General features: G+C 32.4%; 2 protein-coding genes and 1 pseudogene across 2 annotated transcripts; all 3 read right to left on the bottom strand.

Annotated features, from left to right (window-relative positions):
* Nucleotides 1-628: 628 nt before the first annotated feature.
* On the bottom strand, nucleotides 629-1,754 carry LOC25501618 (uncharacterized). Its single transcript, XM_013590930.3, has one exon. The coding sequence runs from the start codon at nucleotides 1,554-1,556 to the stop codon at nucleotides 834-836; it is 723 nt and encodes a 240-aa protein (XP_013446384.1). The 5' UTR covers nucleotides 1,557-1,754; the 3' UTR covers nucleotides 629-833.
* A 7,925-nt stretch (nucleotides 1,755-9,679) lies between these two features.
* On the bottom strand, nucleotides 9,680-10,687 carry LOC112417418 (CENP-B homolog protein 2-like; annotated as a pseudogene).
* Nucleotides 10,688-12,904: 2,217 nt separating this feature from the next.
* Nucleotides 12,905-17,070, bottom strand: LOC25501620 (receptor-like protein 13). The gene is made up of 2 exons (XM_013590932.3): nucleotides 16,618-17,070; nucleotides 12,905-15,237 (listed from the first exon to the last, which is right to left on the bottom strand). The coding sequence occupies exons 1-2, from the start codon at nucleotides 17,000-17,002 to the stop codon at nucleotides 12,962-12,964; spliced, it is 2,661 nt and encodes an 886-aa protein (XP_013446386.2). The 5' UTR covers nucleotides 17,003-17,070; the 3' UTR covers nucleotides 12,905-12,961.
* Between the last annotated feature and the right edge of the window lie 469 nt (nucleotides 17,071-17,539).

Genomic DNA, 17,539 nt, shown 5'->3' on the forward strand with positions numbered 1-17,539 from the left:
CCAGTAGTAGTTTATTGTCTAAGCAGAATCCAATACATTTTTAAATAACTATAATAACTTATTAAACCATTTATTTCAAGAGAATATGCAACTTCAAAATATGATCCTATCCAACCACGTAGTTGATACGCTTTCAACCATTCACATGAGTATATATATTTAGAATACAATTCCATTCCCTTACTTTTACTACAATCGAACAAGCAAACAAGTTCCACATACAGTTCTGTTTTTCCTCTTTAATATTCACAAACAATGGCTGTAGAATAAGATCACCATTCATTCCAATTCTTTTTTAAAGGATAATTCACATTAATCCCTTCTCATTTTATCAAGTAAACCACACTTTTTTTTAACCTCAGAATATATTCCCAAGTTTCAATTTTATTCTATTCTAAATATATTTTCTTTAAACAAACTGTATTGCAAATTCAAACTCGAACATAAGTTTGCCGAGTTTACAACTTTTACTGAGTTATGCTTACGAAACATAATTTGTTACTACACCATTAGACATACACACATAAGAGCAATGCTAAGGACAAATAATAATAATAATAAAAAGCTAACGAGAATTAATTTAATAGAGTTTCACTCATGGAGAGAGAAACTAACTATAGAATAAAAATGGGGAATTTAAATTTAATATAATATGATATGATATGATATGATTTGGAGAAAATATTAACACTGTACAGTGTACACTGCAGATGAATCAGAAGAAAATCAGATAGTACCATACCATAACTCTTCTAGATTAATTTTTTTTTTTTTTTCAAATGGATTTTGATTTTTGAGCGCTTTTTTTTTATTGCGATTTCAAAATCTAAAAGCTACACAGTACTACTATTGTGGACAACAATGGCGGAAGATTCTTCTCTCAGAAACTTCATTTGCTTCGCAATGAAAGCGTCAATGGTGCGTTGAAACTCCTCATTGCTAAGCTTATCTTGTGGATACAGATTTTCTTTCGAAGTTTCTAGAAGCTTCGCTGTTTCCGATCGCCGGAGCTGTTTCCTTTGCTTCATCTTCCCAGCTTCTCCCTTCCATTTCTCCGACTGAGTCCGGCGGTAGTTTACAAAATCGGAATATACTCCGATTTCACGATCTGGAATCACCGGAGCCGGAACTGTTTCAGAGATAACTTCTTTGTCTTGACACGTCACCTCCGCGGTAACTGGTGGAAGATCAACGGTAGCGGAGGGAGGATCTACGGTGGAGGACGGAGGCTGGATGTCGCGATCTGAAACGGCGATGCGGCAGTTCATTAACTCACGGTAGAGTTTACCGGCACCTGAATGATCTTCTGAGTTTTCGTCAGAGAAGCGGCCGGATTGAGCAAAGAGAGCGGCGATGATGGCGTTGGAGACGGCGAAGATGAAGAGAGGATTAGCGGCGAGTTTACGGAGATACTCGGCAGAGATGGAAACGGCGAGAGGGAGGCGCGTGAGAGTCCAGGAAAGAATGAGAAAGACGATGCAGAGTTCGAAAATGCGAATGGTTTTGGAAATGGCGGCGAAGTGAGTTCGAATCGCGTTTGGTTTAAGTAATTCCATTGAGAGAAAAGCAGTTTGGGTTTTTTTAGGGTTGAGAGTTAAGTTGTTAATTGGTTAAAGATGAAACTGAAATTGAAAGTGAAGTGAATGAGTGAGAATAAGTGAGAAGATGCAAACATAACATAACATATATGATGATAGTGTTGTGTTATGATGTGATGTATTGTTGCTGTGGGAGAGTCACCACTTTCTCTTATGAGAACCCTCTTTGGCCTTTTATAGACTTTCATACCACCTTTTCTCCTAACACCAATAATAACTCAACACATGTACACTTGTTTTTTCTTTTCTTTTTTCTTCATTTATAACTGATAACTCCAACTTCAAAATCTCAAGATGCCATAATTCCTTATTTATTTTAGGTTAAATTGTATTTTTGGTCTCTTAACTATTTAGATTTAGGTAATATTACTTTGGTTTTTTAATTAAAATTTGATTTATTTTGGTCCTTTAACTTCTATACGTTACACATTTTGCTCCTTTCCGTTAATTTTAATTCAAAAATGTTATGTTTTCTTCATTTTCTTATGAAATTTTTCTGGGATTCTTGTTGTTGAAGGTTAATGGAGATGTTATAAAGATAAAAAAGAGGAATAGAAGATAAAAGCAAAATTACAGTCTAGCATATCACAATAAGTTGCACCAAAAAGAACCTCAGAAGTATACAGTCTAGCATATCACAATAAAAGCAAAATTACAACAAATTAACTGATGTCTAGACAAACAAACGGGTCCGACCACCACATGAAAATTATGACGAATATTAACATAAGTTGTCTTCATCCACCAATAGAAAAATAATTTCACTTTATCTAGCAACTGATGGATAGGAAATTCAACGTTCTTGAAAATACGATGATTCCTTTCATTCCACAAAACTGAAATGCAGCAAAGCTAAACTAACTGCAAAAAAGATCGACTCGCTCGTAAACCGCCTGATAAATAAGCAAATTCAATAGCATGTTCCTATAAATAGTACGGATCAGCGGAACAAATACCAGGACAAGACCTAACAAGACCCCATGGAGAAGCAAAACAGGGACAAGACAAAAACAAATGTTTAGTAGTCTCCAGACCGCCGTACCCAGTCACACATAACTGATTGTCATGAGAAAGAATATCGCGCACCAACAAATTATCCTTTGTCGGTAACCTGTTCCGAAAGAGTCTCCAAGCCAAAATGAAAACTTTCAAGGAAACCTACTTAATTATGCCAAATGAAATCTGTAGTAGCATAAAAGATCGCAAGCTCCTGGTTGGTAAGCATATGCTACACACCCCTAACCGAATAATCATCAGTTGGATCAATCTGCCAAAGCCATATATATGTAGAATTATGCTGCAAAGAAATATCGTGAGTAAAATCACACACTCCTCTAACAAGTCCTCCTCCCAAGCCCATTATCGAAGCGCCATTGCCAGACCGCCCCACCATCCTCCCACCCTAGGCACACATCTCTGCCATCGTAATCGACTTATTCACAGCTTAAGTCAAAAAGTCGTCTATACTGCACAATCTCCATATATAATTTATATATTTTCTTTTACATCCTTCCAATATTATAATGGTCCTGTAGAGTTTGGTTGTGTATGAATCCTTTATATCCACTTATTCAATGATCTTGTAACAAGTGATCTTTCATATGCACAACCAAACATTTAAATTTAAGAGGTTTATTTAAAGGTGTGTTATTTGAACAATCATTTGTGAGATAATTTTTAAAACAATCATAAATTTACAAAGATATTGATACAGAAACTAAAACAATAAAGAGATGAAATAAAAACATAACGTAAATATAAGGAAAAAAAATTGTCACAAATGATTATACAAATATCATTTATGCACTATCCTGATGAATACATTATATTTGACATCAAAACATTAATGTAGGCAAGCAAACCCATCAATCATATCATGTATATAATGAGTCATGAATACAACTTAATTTAGTCGGTCGAGCGAAGCTTATGAATCACGACATTAATTTACCTCCTAGTAAAAAATGTCATTTGTACCAAAAAAAAATGTCATCAAAGATGAGTTTGGTCAACAAGCCGTCATAAGAATGAAGCATTGGTTATTGTATAACATATTCATGCTGAGTTGAATTGAGTGTAAGTGATCAACCTCTAGCTAAAAAATAAGGTTATCAAAACCCAAGTCCTTAGTCCAATTTACTCAAAATTTTGATGTACGAAAATCATTTACCTCCTTCTAAAGAGTGGTGGAGAATTGTAGTATATGAATTTATGTATCATAAAGATTACAGTGCTATCTTGGTTTTTAAAAATGCGGTAGTTTTGTCCATTCGAGGACATCCCATAAAATTGGAACGATACAGAGAAAAATGTGGTAGTTTTAAATATAAATTATAAAATTAACAGTAGGTGTAAGGTTCCAAAGGCCAAACTATCTAGACATGATCCTTGCCTATATCGCATAAGGAGCATGTAATTAGTCAAACTGAACAATGTTAATCCCAATTGAAATAAAAAGAGATGGATGTATAACAAACTTGTACTTGTTTAATTATGGCCAAAATGTATCTCTCATGGTTTAAGGATTGTTGTCATGTTTTTCTTTTACAATAAAAATGGGGTTAGGTTTGGGAAAATGGGTAATATGGGAATAAATCTGGCTGATGAATGCTGGTGGAATATATGATATGATAGATATTTCACGTGAAGTGATATATTATTGACGGTGCAAACTGCAAAGTATTACAGCTTGGTGCTTTATGTTCCTTTTTAAAGGAAAAACATTCAATTAACAATTTAATTTTGAAAGATATATTGATTCTTGTGAAAGCTAAAAATTATCGCTGAGTTTTTATAAAAATAGTTACTGACTAAATTAGTCTTCACAACATTATTCCATCTCTTCTAAAAAAAAGCATCATTTCATCTATCAATTAATATTTTGGGAAAATTACTATATATATGAGCATGTAGTCTTTCTTTTATCCAATTATATCTCTACCCATATATAAGGAGAAATCAGTCATGTGATAATTTATCCTCTTACATATCTATGTGTCGATCACACATTTGATATATGTTTGGTTCTATTTTTAAAGAAGCTAAAATTGATTCTAAAGATGTAAAATTGATTTGAATATGTTTGCTTGAAATTAAGATTTGTAGTTTTTTATTTTAAAATTAATTTTTACACACAAATTTATAGTTCAATTCACTTTTACATGAATGTATTCAAATACAAATTATTTTACCTTTGACTCACTTTTATCATAATAACACATTGCAGAATCAATTCATTTAAAACCAAACATACAATATAAAATGTTAATATGCAAAAGGTTGTAAATACATTTAATGTATCGGTATGTATGTTCGAATTTACAATACCTCTCTTCTCCTCAATAATATATGTAGATTGTGTTGTTTGCCTCTTTGGAACAAAACCAAAATCAATTTAATAAACCGTTAAAAACCTACATGAATTGCATGTTTGATATCACATTGACCCATAGTAATTTCTAAAAACTCTAATATAAAACATTTTTTTTGCGGCTATATACTACTACTATATAATTTATTTTAAAACATTGTATGTTCGGTCAATTGAGTGTACATAAATTCAACTCAACCCCCATTCCTCTTGTCATGTGGTAACCCTTTTTTCATGTGGTAACACTGCAATGCCCAACTAGGAAACATTCCATACTTCCAATGGTTTTGAGCTTTCATCTCTACCACTAAGCAACCCTCTTTCCCACTTGTCTATAATTAGGCGAATCTATGCTTCAAATCTGATTTCATTCACAATTTGTAATATAATAGAGAACATTTATTTTATGCCGATCAAAGGAATAAATTTTAATCTCAATTTTTTCAAGTAAAGTTCACAAGACAAAACATTAAATTATGGAATCACATTGATAATCCCTATGAAGTAGTTTATGGTACTACATTACATACACACGAGACTACAAATAATAGTACTAACTAGTGTCAAGTGCTAGAAAATATGTGGATTATTATAATTTGGAATTAGGGTCCAAAATTATAAAAGTGCAATGCAGAAATCCGTACATTATTGAACTTTGCTACATTGCAAGTTGCTTTTTTGTGGGTTTATACAATTTACATATCTATGACGTGGCGTTCAAGGGTACCTCAGCTGAAGGGGCCTCTTCTTCTTATTATTTTATATTTTTACACATTACCTTTATTTTTTATTATTACTGTGTCTGTATGTACTGCAATATGTCATTGCCTGACCATGTCTGTCACAATCTCTAAAAATGTTGGTTTCTTTGATCGTTGAGTTCCAATATTTTCATTTTTTTTTCTTGTGATTATATGTGATTTTCCCTCATCACTTTGCCAGTTGCCACTGCACAGTATCAGAACACCATAGACCACAATCTCTATGTATACTCCTTTGTTTCAAAATGTTATTTGAGCAAAAAAAAAAAAAAGTTTTAAAATGAATGTAATTTTAATTTTTTTCAACTTTATTCTTAATAAATACGCCAACTTTTCTTTCATATAATTTTCAATGCAATTTAAGTTTTTCTTTTTCTTATAAAGTAAAGGGCAGTTTAACAAAAGTGTTATATCTAATGATATTTCATTCAATTTCTTAATCTGTATATCAACAACTGAAACGACACTCATTTTATCATTTTAAAACGAAATGATTATTTGTCACAGTATAAAGTTGTTTTAATCATAATACAAGTTCAATTTTGATGAGCTAATCATAATACAATTAATTTATTAGTTATGCTAACAAATTCCTTAAAAGCATTGATTAAGGAATTTATATTATACTATGATTTATAGATTAATTGATTCTATTGAGAAACGAAATATGTCACCTGAGAAATTAGACACATAATTATCAAAAGTGGTGCTCTTTTTCAAGTCCTGGCGTGTGTCAAGTATCAAAAGTCGCTTCAGATTGATATGATGTTTCAAAATTCAAAGGTTTGAATGAATACATAGCAAAATAATTAATGCCCTGAATCAATTATGAAGTGAAGTTTGACCATAAACCACGGCACCCATAATCGTACACAAGTTACCTTAATATTATTATGTTTGAATAAAAATGAACTAATTCGCATAATTCATGAATTTCCTTCACCCAATATATTAAATTTTGCATGTTTGCAGTAGAACAAATTTAAAAGAGGCATGCACCCAGCATAGTAAGATGTTGACGCTGTGTAGGTAGGTACTGTGGCTAGTTTTATCCGAACATGTATGAATTTAGAATCAGTACTGTTTTGAATCACTGTTAATCAAGGACATACACCTAATTTACTGTGAGATCAGAGCTGAATAATGTGTCGCATGGCACCTTGCTGTCTTCATTTCTCATCTTGTCCTATTTAAATCGAGTTCCTTCCTTTGCTGTTCATATATTAGAGACTATATAAACAATAGTTTGCTAATTTAATTTCAACAGAAAATATAACTTTTTTAAGATATAGTATCATTAGGATCTGTCTTAACTCTTAATTCATTTTATGCTAGTATCAAAGAAATATGTAGTAGATCTCTTCCTCTTGATTATTACAATTTTGTTTCCTCTATTTTTATTATTAAGATGAATGAACTCTAATGATAATAGTAAAAGTTCACCATTGAACCATATATATTTTAGAGGTTCATATATGACAAACTTATTTGTTACTGCAATCGTGTGCACCTTGCACATGTTTGCCTTCAATAAATTTTGTCGATTAAAAAAATATATTTGACACACTTATTTTATACTATGTGACAATCAGTCTTATTTTATTTTTTTACATGATTTTATAGATAAATGTAAAGATTTGTCTAATATGGATTCAGTCCAATGATGGATCATCTTAATTTTATTAAAATTTAATAAAATACTATTTTTATCATCTAATTTTATTTGTTATTATAAAATTTATTTTTCAATAAAAAATGGTAAAGGATTCAGCTATGTACTTTTAATCTTATTTGTCATTCATTAATCACGATCTACCCTACCTAAGACTATTAAAACTAAGTCTTTAGATCTCCAAATTGGTTTTGATTATTTATTATTTTTGCCCTAGGTAACCAACATTTTTCTTGTAGTGTAACACAACCATCAAAGTTGGGTAAGATATTAAGATTATATAATCGTTAAAACTCTTTTTTAAAAGTTCACATTTTTGGAGTTCGAATTTGAGATAAGCGATCAAACTGAAGAAAAGAAAAATTGAGTCATTTCATCTAAATGATGTTAAGAATGTACCCCATCTGATTATGCACTTGGCATATGAACGAAAATTAAATGTATTCCTTTAATCATATGCCTTAATTCCAATTTTTGAAATATATTCATATTATTCAACCCACATTATCTATCTTTCTTAGGGATGAGAAAAAGAAAATCATACTCATGATAAAAAGTCGCAATTGGCAACTAGTGTTAGAGGTAAAATCAAATGAATGAGTATGTTTTCACCCGTTAAATAATATGGGGGGTAGGGAATGTGTGGTAAGCTATCTGTTCCAACCATAAATTCGTACATTTACTCGTGAAAAATAATATGATGTATTTTCATATTATGCAGTAATATTTATGAACAAATAGTTTTTTAATTATTATTTGGTTGATAATAACGATTTTTTTTTAACGGTCTCAAATCAACTCAAGATAAAAGTATTTAAAAATGTTATCATTGAATCCGATTTCATTATGGCGGTTCATCTTGCTTACATGAAACTGCTACTCTCCATCGTTATGCTCCTCTCATCTGCCATATTCACCAATCACCACCTTCAAGTGGGGAGTTGGAACGTTTTATTTCAACACCTTCAAATGTGTTGACTAACTTGCAATGTATGAAACATCATGCAATGACATCATAAAGATTTAGACTAACTGTCCTCTTCGGTTCAATCTCCTATTGTTATCTGATGTTGTAGGTGTTGCTAGTAAGTAGGGCTGAAAATGAGTCGAATCGAGTCGAATTTATCTGAGTTCGATTCGACTCAATAAGAATTAGTTCAGCTCGAAATTCAACTCGAATTCAATACGAACTTTTTTTTAAATTCAAGTTTGGTTCGTTTAAAGTTATCAAACAACTCGATTCAGCTCGTTAAGTTCAATTCGTTTGCTCGGGTAACATTTTTTTTTTTTTTTTTTTTGTGTTTTTGTCAAAAATGTATAGCTCAACCTTTTAATTTATTTTATAAAAAACAAATATTAAACTATTAAACTAATATAAAAATATGGAGCACGTTGGTCTTAAGACCATCAAGGAAAACTCATGAACTAACCGAGTCGAATTATAAAAAGCTCAAGTTCAGCTTATTAATCTAATGAACTTATTTTTCAGTTCAAGTTCAGTTCATTTGGTTCATGAACCAAATTCAATGAGTTAATTGTCGAATTGAGTTCCAAACTATTGTCGAGTTGGTTCGGTTCATTATTAACCATACTCGTAAGTGAGTCTAGTTTATTTCTTTTTCATTTGTTTTGTTTGTTTTTTGCCACCTCGTAAAAAAAACTAACTATTTAGTACGGAGAGAAATTTGTGAAAATCAAGAATATATATATCAATGGAAAAAGTTAAATACAGTAGAAACTCTTTAAATTAATACTCGATAAATTAATAAACTCTTTAAAATAATAAATTTGTCCGGTCCCGACTTGAGCCAGTGTAAAAAATTGAATAATTCGATAAAATAATAAGATAATAATTTTTTGGGAGATCCCTTTATAATTTTCGGTCCCAAGAAAATCATAAATTAATAATTCATAAAAACTGAAAAAAAAATATATTACACTTTGTTGAAATATGATTCAATAGTTGTTTGTTTTCCTTTAAAGTTCAAGTCTGTTTAGAGCTCATCTCTAACTTTTCTTATTGCATCCAATAGCTGAGGTGTTGTATTTTTGTATTGTATCATAAAGTTGTGAAGAGTGTTCGACGCCATAAGTGCTTCCTTTCGCGTAACAGGCTCCAAAGACACCGTATCATCTTCGTCGTCATCCTCTGCATTGTTCTCAATGATAGTACGCACAATATCTTCTAAACTCTGAACCTCCGAACATGCTTCATTTTCACCTGGGTAGTTCATTAGATTGTCGATATCCATCTTATTACGATAGCCACATTGATTGGTCATAGTCTGGAGGTCTTGAGTTTCTTCATCAAAATGGATTCATCCAAATTTCCTACAACGTCACTAGCTGAACGAATTTTACAGTGTCGGAAGCAATTCACTATTGTTTCTTTTCGAACATCTATCGTCCAAGCTGGGATTGCCAAATTGATAGCATCAAGGACATTTATCTTCCCTGGATCAGATTGTCCCACCTCATAACCTTCCAATATTTTGCGGTAAAACCTTCTACGGTAATGCATCTTGAAAGCTCTTATTATCCCAGCATCGCAAGGTTGAATCTTTGATGTCATGTTGGGTGGCAAGAAGAACAACTCAACGTTTCTTAGCCCTTCAATATTTCTTGGATGTGCTGGACAATTATCCACCACAAGTAGAACTCTTCTACCATGCATCATTTGGTCAAATGAACGAACATATTCATCAAAAAGCACACTAGTCATCCATGCTTTTTTGTTAGCTCGATACTGACAATCCAAGCTATTCATGTTGACATTCTTGAAGCAACGAGCTTTGCATATTTCCCAATAATCCATAGAGGGATTTTTTCAGAGCCATCTTCATTGCAACAAATAACTACCGTCAGCCTTTCTTTATCTTGTTTTCTTCCTTCAAGTTGTTTTGTTGCCAGTGAATGATCAGCTTGTAGCCTATAAAACAACCCAGTTTCATCCATATTGAAAACATCTTTCATAGGGAACTGATCAATTTTCTCTCGAATCGATACCAATTTCTGCTCCATGTCTTGTACATCAACAGACCCACTCTCGCCAAAACGACGAAATGACTTTATGCCATGTCGGTGCTTGAATTTCCCAAGCCATCATGTAGAGAAGTTAAAATCTGAATCATCATGAGGGTACAAGAGTTTCATTGTATCTCTTGCCTTCTGCAAAATTAATTCTCCTGTGATATTCACACGTTCTTGATGCTGTAGAAACCACTCATAAACAACCTTCTCCATGTCAGGATATTTTGCTGGTTTGTGTCTTTTGATCTCCGCTCTTCCCTTTTTCTATTTCAGCAGAGAGATAGTCATTTGACCGCTTAAGTGTGTTTGATATTGTTCCTTGACTAACTTTCAACTGAAATTTTCCCTCAAGCCATCTCTGCAAGTCTTTTTGTGTGCTTGCAGGATTATCTCTCTTGTACTCGCACAACTCCTTACGTATTTGATCTGACATAGTTGATTTTGCAACACCTTTTAGATGAGAAGCCATCTCGTGAGTGAGATATGGTTTGAATACTTTTAACACGTTCATGTAATTTATATATGCCAAACTTGCTTAAGAATACATTGAACATTCCACTTGTTTACATTTACTATACACTTCAAAATTCAAAAGTCATATTTCCAATGGATATGAATACAATATTTGTTAATTTACATTGAGTCCCAAGATTTGGTGCAACGTAATTCTAAGAGACATAGACTAATTTGCCTTTTTATTTGGTATGTACAGTATAATTACTTAAAAACTCTTTAAATTAATAATTATTAATTTATCGATAAATTAATAACTCTCTAAATTAATAAATTTCTCCGGTCCCGATATTATTAATTTATAGAGTTTCTACTGTATTTTCATTATAAACATAGATATTTAATGCGTAATAATACTACTCTCTTCATTCCTTATTATAATTTATTTTAGAGAAAAGTACAATTGTCTCATTTTATATGTCATTTTACAATTCACAGTATCATATTCACGTTAAATTGTATCAATAAGTGGAGAATTATCGTTTCAAACCCGCGCCTTTGTATATCAAAATGTAGTTGCAATATCATTACCATTCGAGATAGAGCATTTACTAACAATTAAAAAGGAAAATAAGGTGGAAAGGAAGGAGCTTGAATTAATTAATATTGATGATTGGTGGTTCTCGCATATCACAATAATCTTGAAAAGGGATTTTATGGAATAGACGTGACATTCTTACTTGGAAAGTGTCTATATGGGGGAAAAATAGAACATTTGTAAATGTTGGTATACGATACTTTGTGGTGTTAAAAAAATCTAAACACTAGTCACTACTCACTACAATGGAATTATCGTGCGGTCTAAATGAGCTTTGCAAAAGGATAACTTTGACTATTGTGTTTCAAATCAGTGATCTTATTTTAAAAGCTTCTTATTCTATTTGCTGCTTTTGTTCTGAAAATTATCGTGTTGTTCCAATATGGTAAGGATCATGGGCGTGATATTCTCTCATGTGTAATATCTTAGAAAAATAAATAAAACATGTTTATTGGTATCACACAGATCTGTTAGATTCCAAAAAAAAATACTACCTCTGTTATAAGATATTCAGTCATTAGTTTTCAATAAATTTTGTTAGGAAATATGTTGTTGACTTTGTTATGAACTAGTCAGTTCATGCTAGACTTACTTACTACACAAGTAGTTTCAATTTCTGTTTTTTTTTCTCGTTAAGTGACAGTTGATAATTGCATTAGCTACTCGATGTGGGATTTATAATTGCAATGTGTATAATAAGTAGTTTGAGGTTAATTCAATAAAGTATTATATATAGGGGTTTGCTACAGTAGACTTATTCATTTTTATGAAGGTCTATTTTAGCAACCAACACCTTTTCACGTGGACAAAGATGTCCATGAATTTATTTTTTGGACCAATTAAAACTAAAAGACAAAAAGATAATTAGCTATTCTTTTTTATAACACGTGAACAAGAAGGTACTATACAACTCACCCAAACCGCTAGAACACGCTTATGACTTGTTATATTAGACGCAAGATTTTATATATATATATATAATATAATTTAATATTCTAATATGTGTATATACTTATTAAAAATGATTTTTTTTAGGGGTGGGGTGGGCCGTGGCCCACCCTGGCCCATAGGTAGCTCCGCCTCTGTCAATAATCTCTTATGACACGAGATGAAATGTGTCAACTTTATAAACGTGTGAGACTATCATTTTGGAATCCTTACGTAGTCGAAGGATGAAAGTCATACTAATATCTTGCCAAAGTGCTTAAGAATTGGGAGTGGCTTATATGACATTGTGTCGCGAATCAGATCGTGACCGGGAAAGGACAATCGATGAAACAAACGTTAAAATAGAAAGTCTTAGAGATTTTATAAAGTCGCCGCCAAATTTAAATTGGGGATATTTGGAAAAGAATTGAATTGGATACCTAACTTATAAATGGCAAGATCTTACTTTCACTTCAATTATTTACTCAGATGGAATACTCATTATCTAGTTACTTAGTTATTACAAAGTTCTTCCAATCTTTAGCTATATCATTAATGGAAAACATTCTTGAAACACCTTGTGAAGCAATAAAATATACACAAATCAACATAATGGAACCATGCCCTACACCAATGAGAATTAACCCAAAGAATTACTGCTAACCCAATGATAACTGAAACATAAGATGCAGCACAACTCCAATAGAAGGACTCGATATCAATTGCAGTCTGATGTTGCGTTGTCGATGCTGGTGGAAATATGGAGGTATGATTGCAGATTATATTGATAACAGATCCACAAAGATCTGAATTACCTCTATAGTTGTTCTCATCAAAGTTTGCAAACTGCATTGTGGTTGGAATTGTACCAGAAAATTTGTTGTATGAGACATTGAATATGGCTAAAGAGTATAAATCCGTCAGGTTTTGAGGTATGGCACCACTCAAATTATTGTAAGAAAGGTCTAAACTCTCGATATTTATCAAATTGGAAAAGGTTCCTGGTATCGATCCTGATAATCGATTGCGCGAAAGATTCAAAGCAATAATTTCTCTTAGTTCTCCAATCTCTGGTGGAATGCTACCACTCAAATAATTACTTGATAAATCCAATCCAGTCATTAAGTTCAAGTTATTTCCCTTGTAAGAGAGATAATAACTCTTTGTTCTAAACTCAACTTCTATTGTTTCATAAGATATCATGTATGTATCAACACTAGGATGATTCAAGCTCAAAGAGGAGTTATAGAGAATGTGGAAGGTATTTCCCGGGACGAACCAAATTTCATCCATTCGAAAAATGAATGCTACTGCAGTATTTTCATAATACTGAATTTTATCCTTTGAGTCATCATCATACTCAACTGATGCTGATCCTATTGCAGTACTTTCATACTCCACCATTCGAAACGATATGTTATTAATGCATGAAGGTATTGTTTCACTAATCCAATTATGTGAGAGATCCATAATTTTGACATGTTCTAGTTCACACACATAGATAGGAATTGGACCTGTTAATTTATTTCCTGCCAGTAAAAGAACTCTTAACATTGAGAGCCTATTGATCCACTGTGGAATATTTCCAAAAAAATTGTTGTCCCTCAAGTCAAGTGATGTTAATTGTGTTAGTTGAGACAAAGCATGTGGTATATTACCTTGGAGAGAATTCTTTTGCAAGTATAAGAACTTCATGTATTTGAAGTTATTAAAGCAGTAAGGTAAAATACCTGATAAATTGTTTTCAGAAAGGTCCAAATAGTTAAGGGAAAATAGGTTGCAAAGCTCATTTGGGATATCACCTTGTAACTGATTCTTTGACAATGAAAGTACACTTAGTTTTGTGAAGCTTCCAATCCATCTTGGAATTCTGCCAGATATCATATTATTTGATATGTCCAAGGAATTTAAAGAAGACTTGTTCGACACTCCATCTTCAATTTCTCCGCTAAAGGAGTTATTGTTCAAATACAACCATCTTAATCTTGCTAATTTTGAAAGTAAAGGAACAGGTCCATGGAAACTATTGTGAGATAGCTTCAACAGTCTCAATGAGGTCAAATTAGAGATCAAATGGCTACTAAATTCTCCAGAGAAGTTGTTATTCGACAAGTCCAGAGTCTTTATTGTTTGCATTTCACCAATGGATGATGGAAGGATTCCCTCAAAACTATTTTTAGATAGGTTTACATAATTAAGAATTGGAAATATCTTACCTATATTCTCTTGTAGTTGACTACCAATCTTGTTATTTGAAATTTGTAGGTCCAATAAACCATGTTTGAAAGTTGGAAGCTCAAGAGTTCCTGTGAATGAGTTGTTCATCAAATACAAGGTCTCTAACTTTGTGTTATTTTCTATGAGCCAAGAGGGAAAATTCCCTGATAGCTTGTTATGAGAAAGGTCAAGTAGCTGTAGCTCATGCTGATTCAATAAAAAAGTAGGAAAAGTTCCATTTCTCCTTGAATTTAGAAAGCAATTTTTAAGTTGGAGAACTCTTAATTGAAATGTAGGGTGCCATGATGGATTTTCTTCAGTTTCCACATGCAATTTATTGTTTTTCATTCGTGACAGAAGGAAAACTTCAAGTTTAGAATGATTAGTCAAAGAACTGAATGAGAAAATTCCATCAAAGTTGGTATCAAAGAGAGATAGATATTCAAGAGACTTGAGACTAGTGATGAAAGATGGAATATTTCCAACAAAATTATTGGAGGATAAATCAAGTACTTGGAGGTTTGTCAAGTTGCTAAGGCAATGTGGAAAATCACCACTCATTCTATTTCTGCTGAGGTCAAGTTCCTGTAAATTCTTCATTTCACAGAGACCTGCCAATATTTTTTGTTTTCAGTGCTACTTAATGCTTAAAAAAATGCTATAAAGAAAAACAAACAAAAGAATCCCCTTTAGGAAACAAGAGTGAAAACAAAAACAACACCACAAAAAAAGAAAAAGTGAATCACTAATCTAGTTCTTGAAATTTTCTAGGGTGGGTTTTTGCTACTCCAGAGGAGCTGGTGAGTATGGTGGCTATTTTTCACGGTATGGGGACAGTGGTCAGTCTAAGTTAGGAATGGCCTTAGTTTGGCATATTGTTGTGCGGACAACTTAGAAATCTCAGAATGAGCTTATCTTTTCCGGAAAAACTACTACTTTTGAACAGCTAGTGGCTGGGGTGAAGTTTTCATCTTGAAAGTGATTACTTGGTAGAAACCCTCACACCACATGTACCTTCTACGAGCGGGAAGTGACCCTAGTTTAAGTTTGAGCCAAAAGAGTAGGGTGAGGGGGGCAAACCAAGGCCGAACTATCTTGATAGCAGGGTCTTGACTTTAATCGCCCCGTCCATCCAAAATCGTTCACTTTTTTCTTTTTGCAAGTTTTCAAGTGTTTTTTCGAGGTGGGGAGACTCAACGTGACCTATGGTGTTTAGGAGCTTAACCTTATGCCTCATTGGTAGGACTCGGAGATCTGCAGTTCTGTGTTGTTTGTTTTTATTTATCTTTCTTTCTTTTTTTTTTTTTTTTTTTTTTTAGTCTTTACGAGTATGGCTTGTACTCTTGTTTTTTGTATTTCCCCTTCTCGGATTTCTCGTGTGACTTTGTTATCGTCTTCGGTTATTATATATTATACCTTTGTAATTCAAATTTTTTTTTTGAAATTGTCGGTTGATGAAATTTAGTTTCTAAAATCAACAACCAAGTAATTAGACTCAAATGGTTAAAGAACTTTATTAAAAAATGAATCGTTCAAGTTCGATTCTTGGGTGGAACAATTTTTTACCAGACTTTACTTATATCTCCGTCAAACTTTAGATTGCAAGAGTCCATTTCCCTAAAAGTAGAAGGGTTAATGTCAAAAAGAGTTTCTAAAATCAAAATATTTCCAAAAATGATTATGAAAACCCTTGATCATATCAATCATTTTGAATCAATCCATTCGGTTCTTGAAATTGTCTTAATAGACTAATGTGACCGAAAATTTTCAATTTCATTAATTTTAAGGGGAAGAATTAAATTAATGATTTACATATACTCTATTTAGTTACGAATAAAAGCATATTAAATTTCTACACAGACAGAAACAAAAGTAGTTTAATTGACCACCAAATTGTTGGTGCCTAGTGTGTGTTTGTTGTAAACCTTAGGTTCCTGAGTTTGGATTCACACACGTAAAAAAAAAAATCTAATCGATAACAATAAAGTTACCTTCAATTTCAACCCAACCATCCAAATAGTTAGCTTTTAAGTCAAGATGAACTAACTGGTTGAAAGGAAGAAAGTATGAAAAATTGAGGAGCCAGTCATCAGTTGTATCGGTTGGAATTGTAACTCCACCAAGCAAGAGATCTATGACATGTCCTGTGGAATGGTTGCACTTGACACGCTCCCATAAACAACAATCAACATCACTCTTATCATCCCATGATGTAAGATTATTGTATGTACTACCACTATTTGAAATCAAGAAGGTTTTAAGATCTAGCAAACCCAACTTTTCTTTCTCTAAACACCCTTCTAATTCCTTAACAACAATCAAAGCAACAACAACAATCAACAAACACAAGTCATTTTTGACAAAAATTCTCTCCATTTAGATATATTTACTATATAAGTAAACTTTGCTCTAGATATCCTCTTCTGCTTCCTTTGGGACAAAGTGTCAAGTATGGATCATATATATAAAATACTAATTGGTAAGAGAAATTAGACTAAGGTACAATAATTCATACATTTTTTTACTCCATTATTACAGGCAAATTTGAAATTTCTATACAATTTCACCTAATCAAAATTGTATAATACTTTTTGAGAGTGAGTCATTAAAAAAAAAATACACGTCAATGTTTGGAAGTTTCATTTGGTTGGATTGTTGCGTCACTAGCGTGTTTCTTTACTTGGGAAGACATAGACTATATATTTTTTTGTTCAATACAAGGTAGAATAGGATAGTAGTAATTCAAGACAATGACAACTAAAGTATACAATTTCATTTGCAAGAAAATTTACCGCACACTTTTTTAGGTGTGACCATTTACAATAGAGCACCTTGTATTGGGTGTTTAAATGGGTTAATATCGTCCATTTTGTAGTAATAAATACAATTTCTTCAATCCAATACCTAAAAAAA

Source organism: Medicago truncatula, chromosome 8 (assembly GCF_003473485.1).
Source record: "Medicago truncatula cultivar Jemalong A17 chromosome 8, MtrunA17r5.0-ANR, whole genome shotgun sequence".
NCBI classification, from domain to species: domain Eukaryota; kingdom Viridiplantae; phylum Streptophyta; class Magnoliopsida; order Fabales; family Fabaceae; genus Medicago; species Medicago truncatula.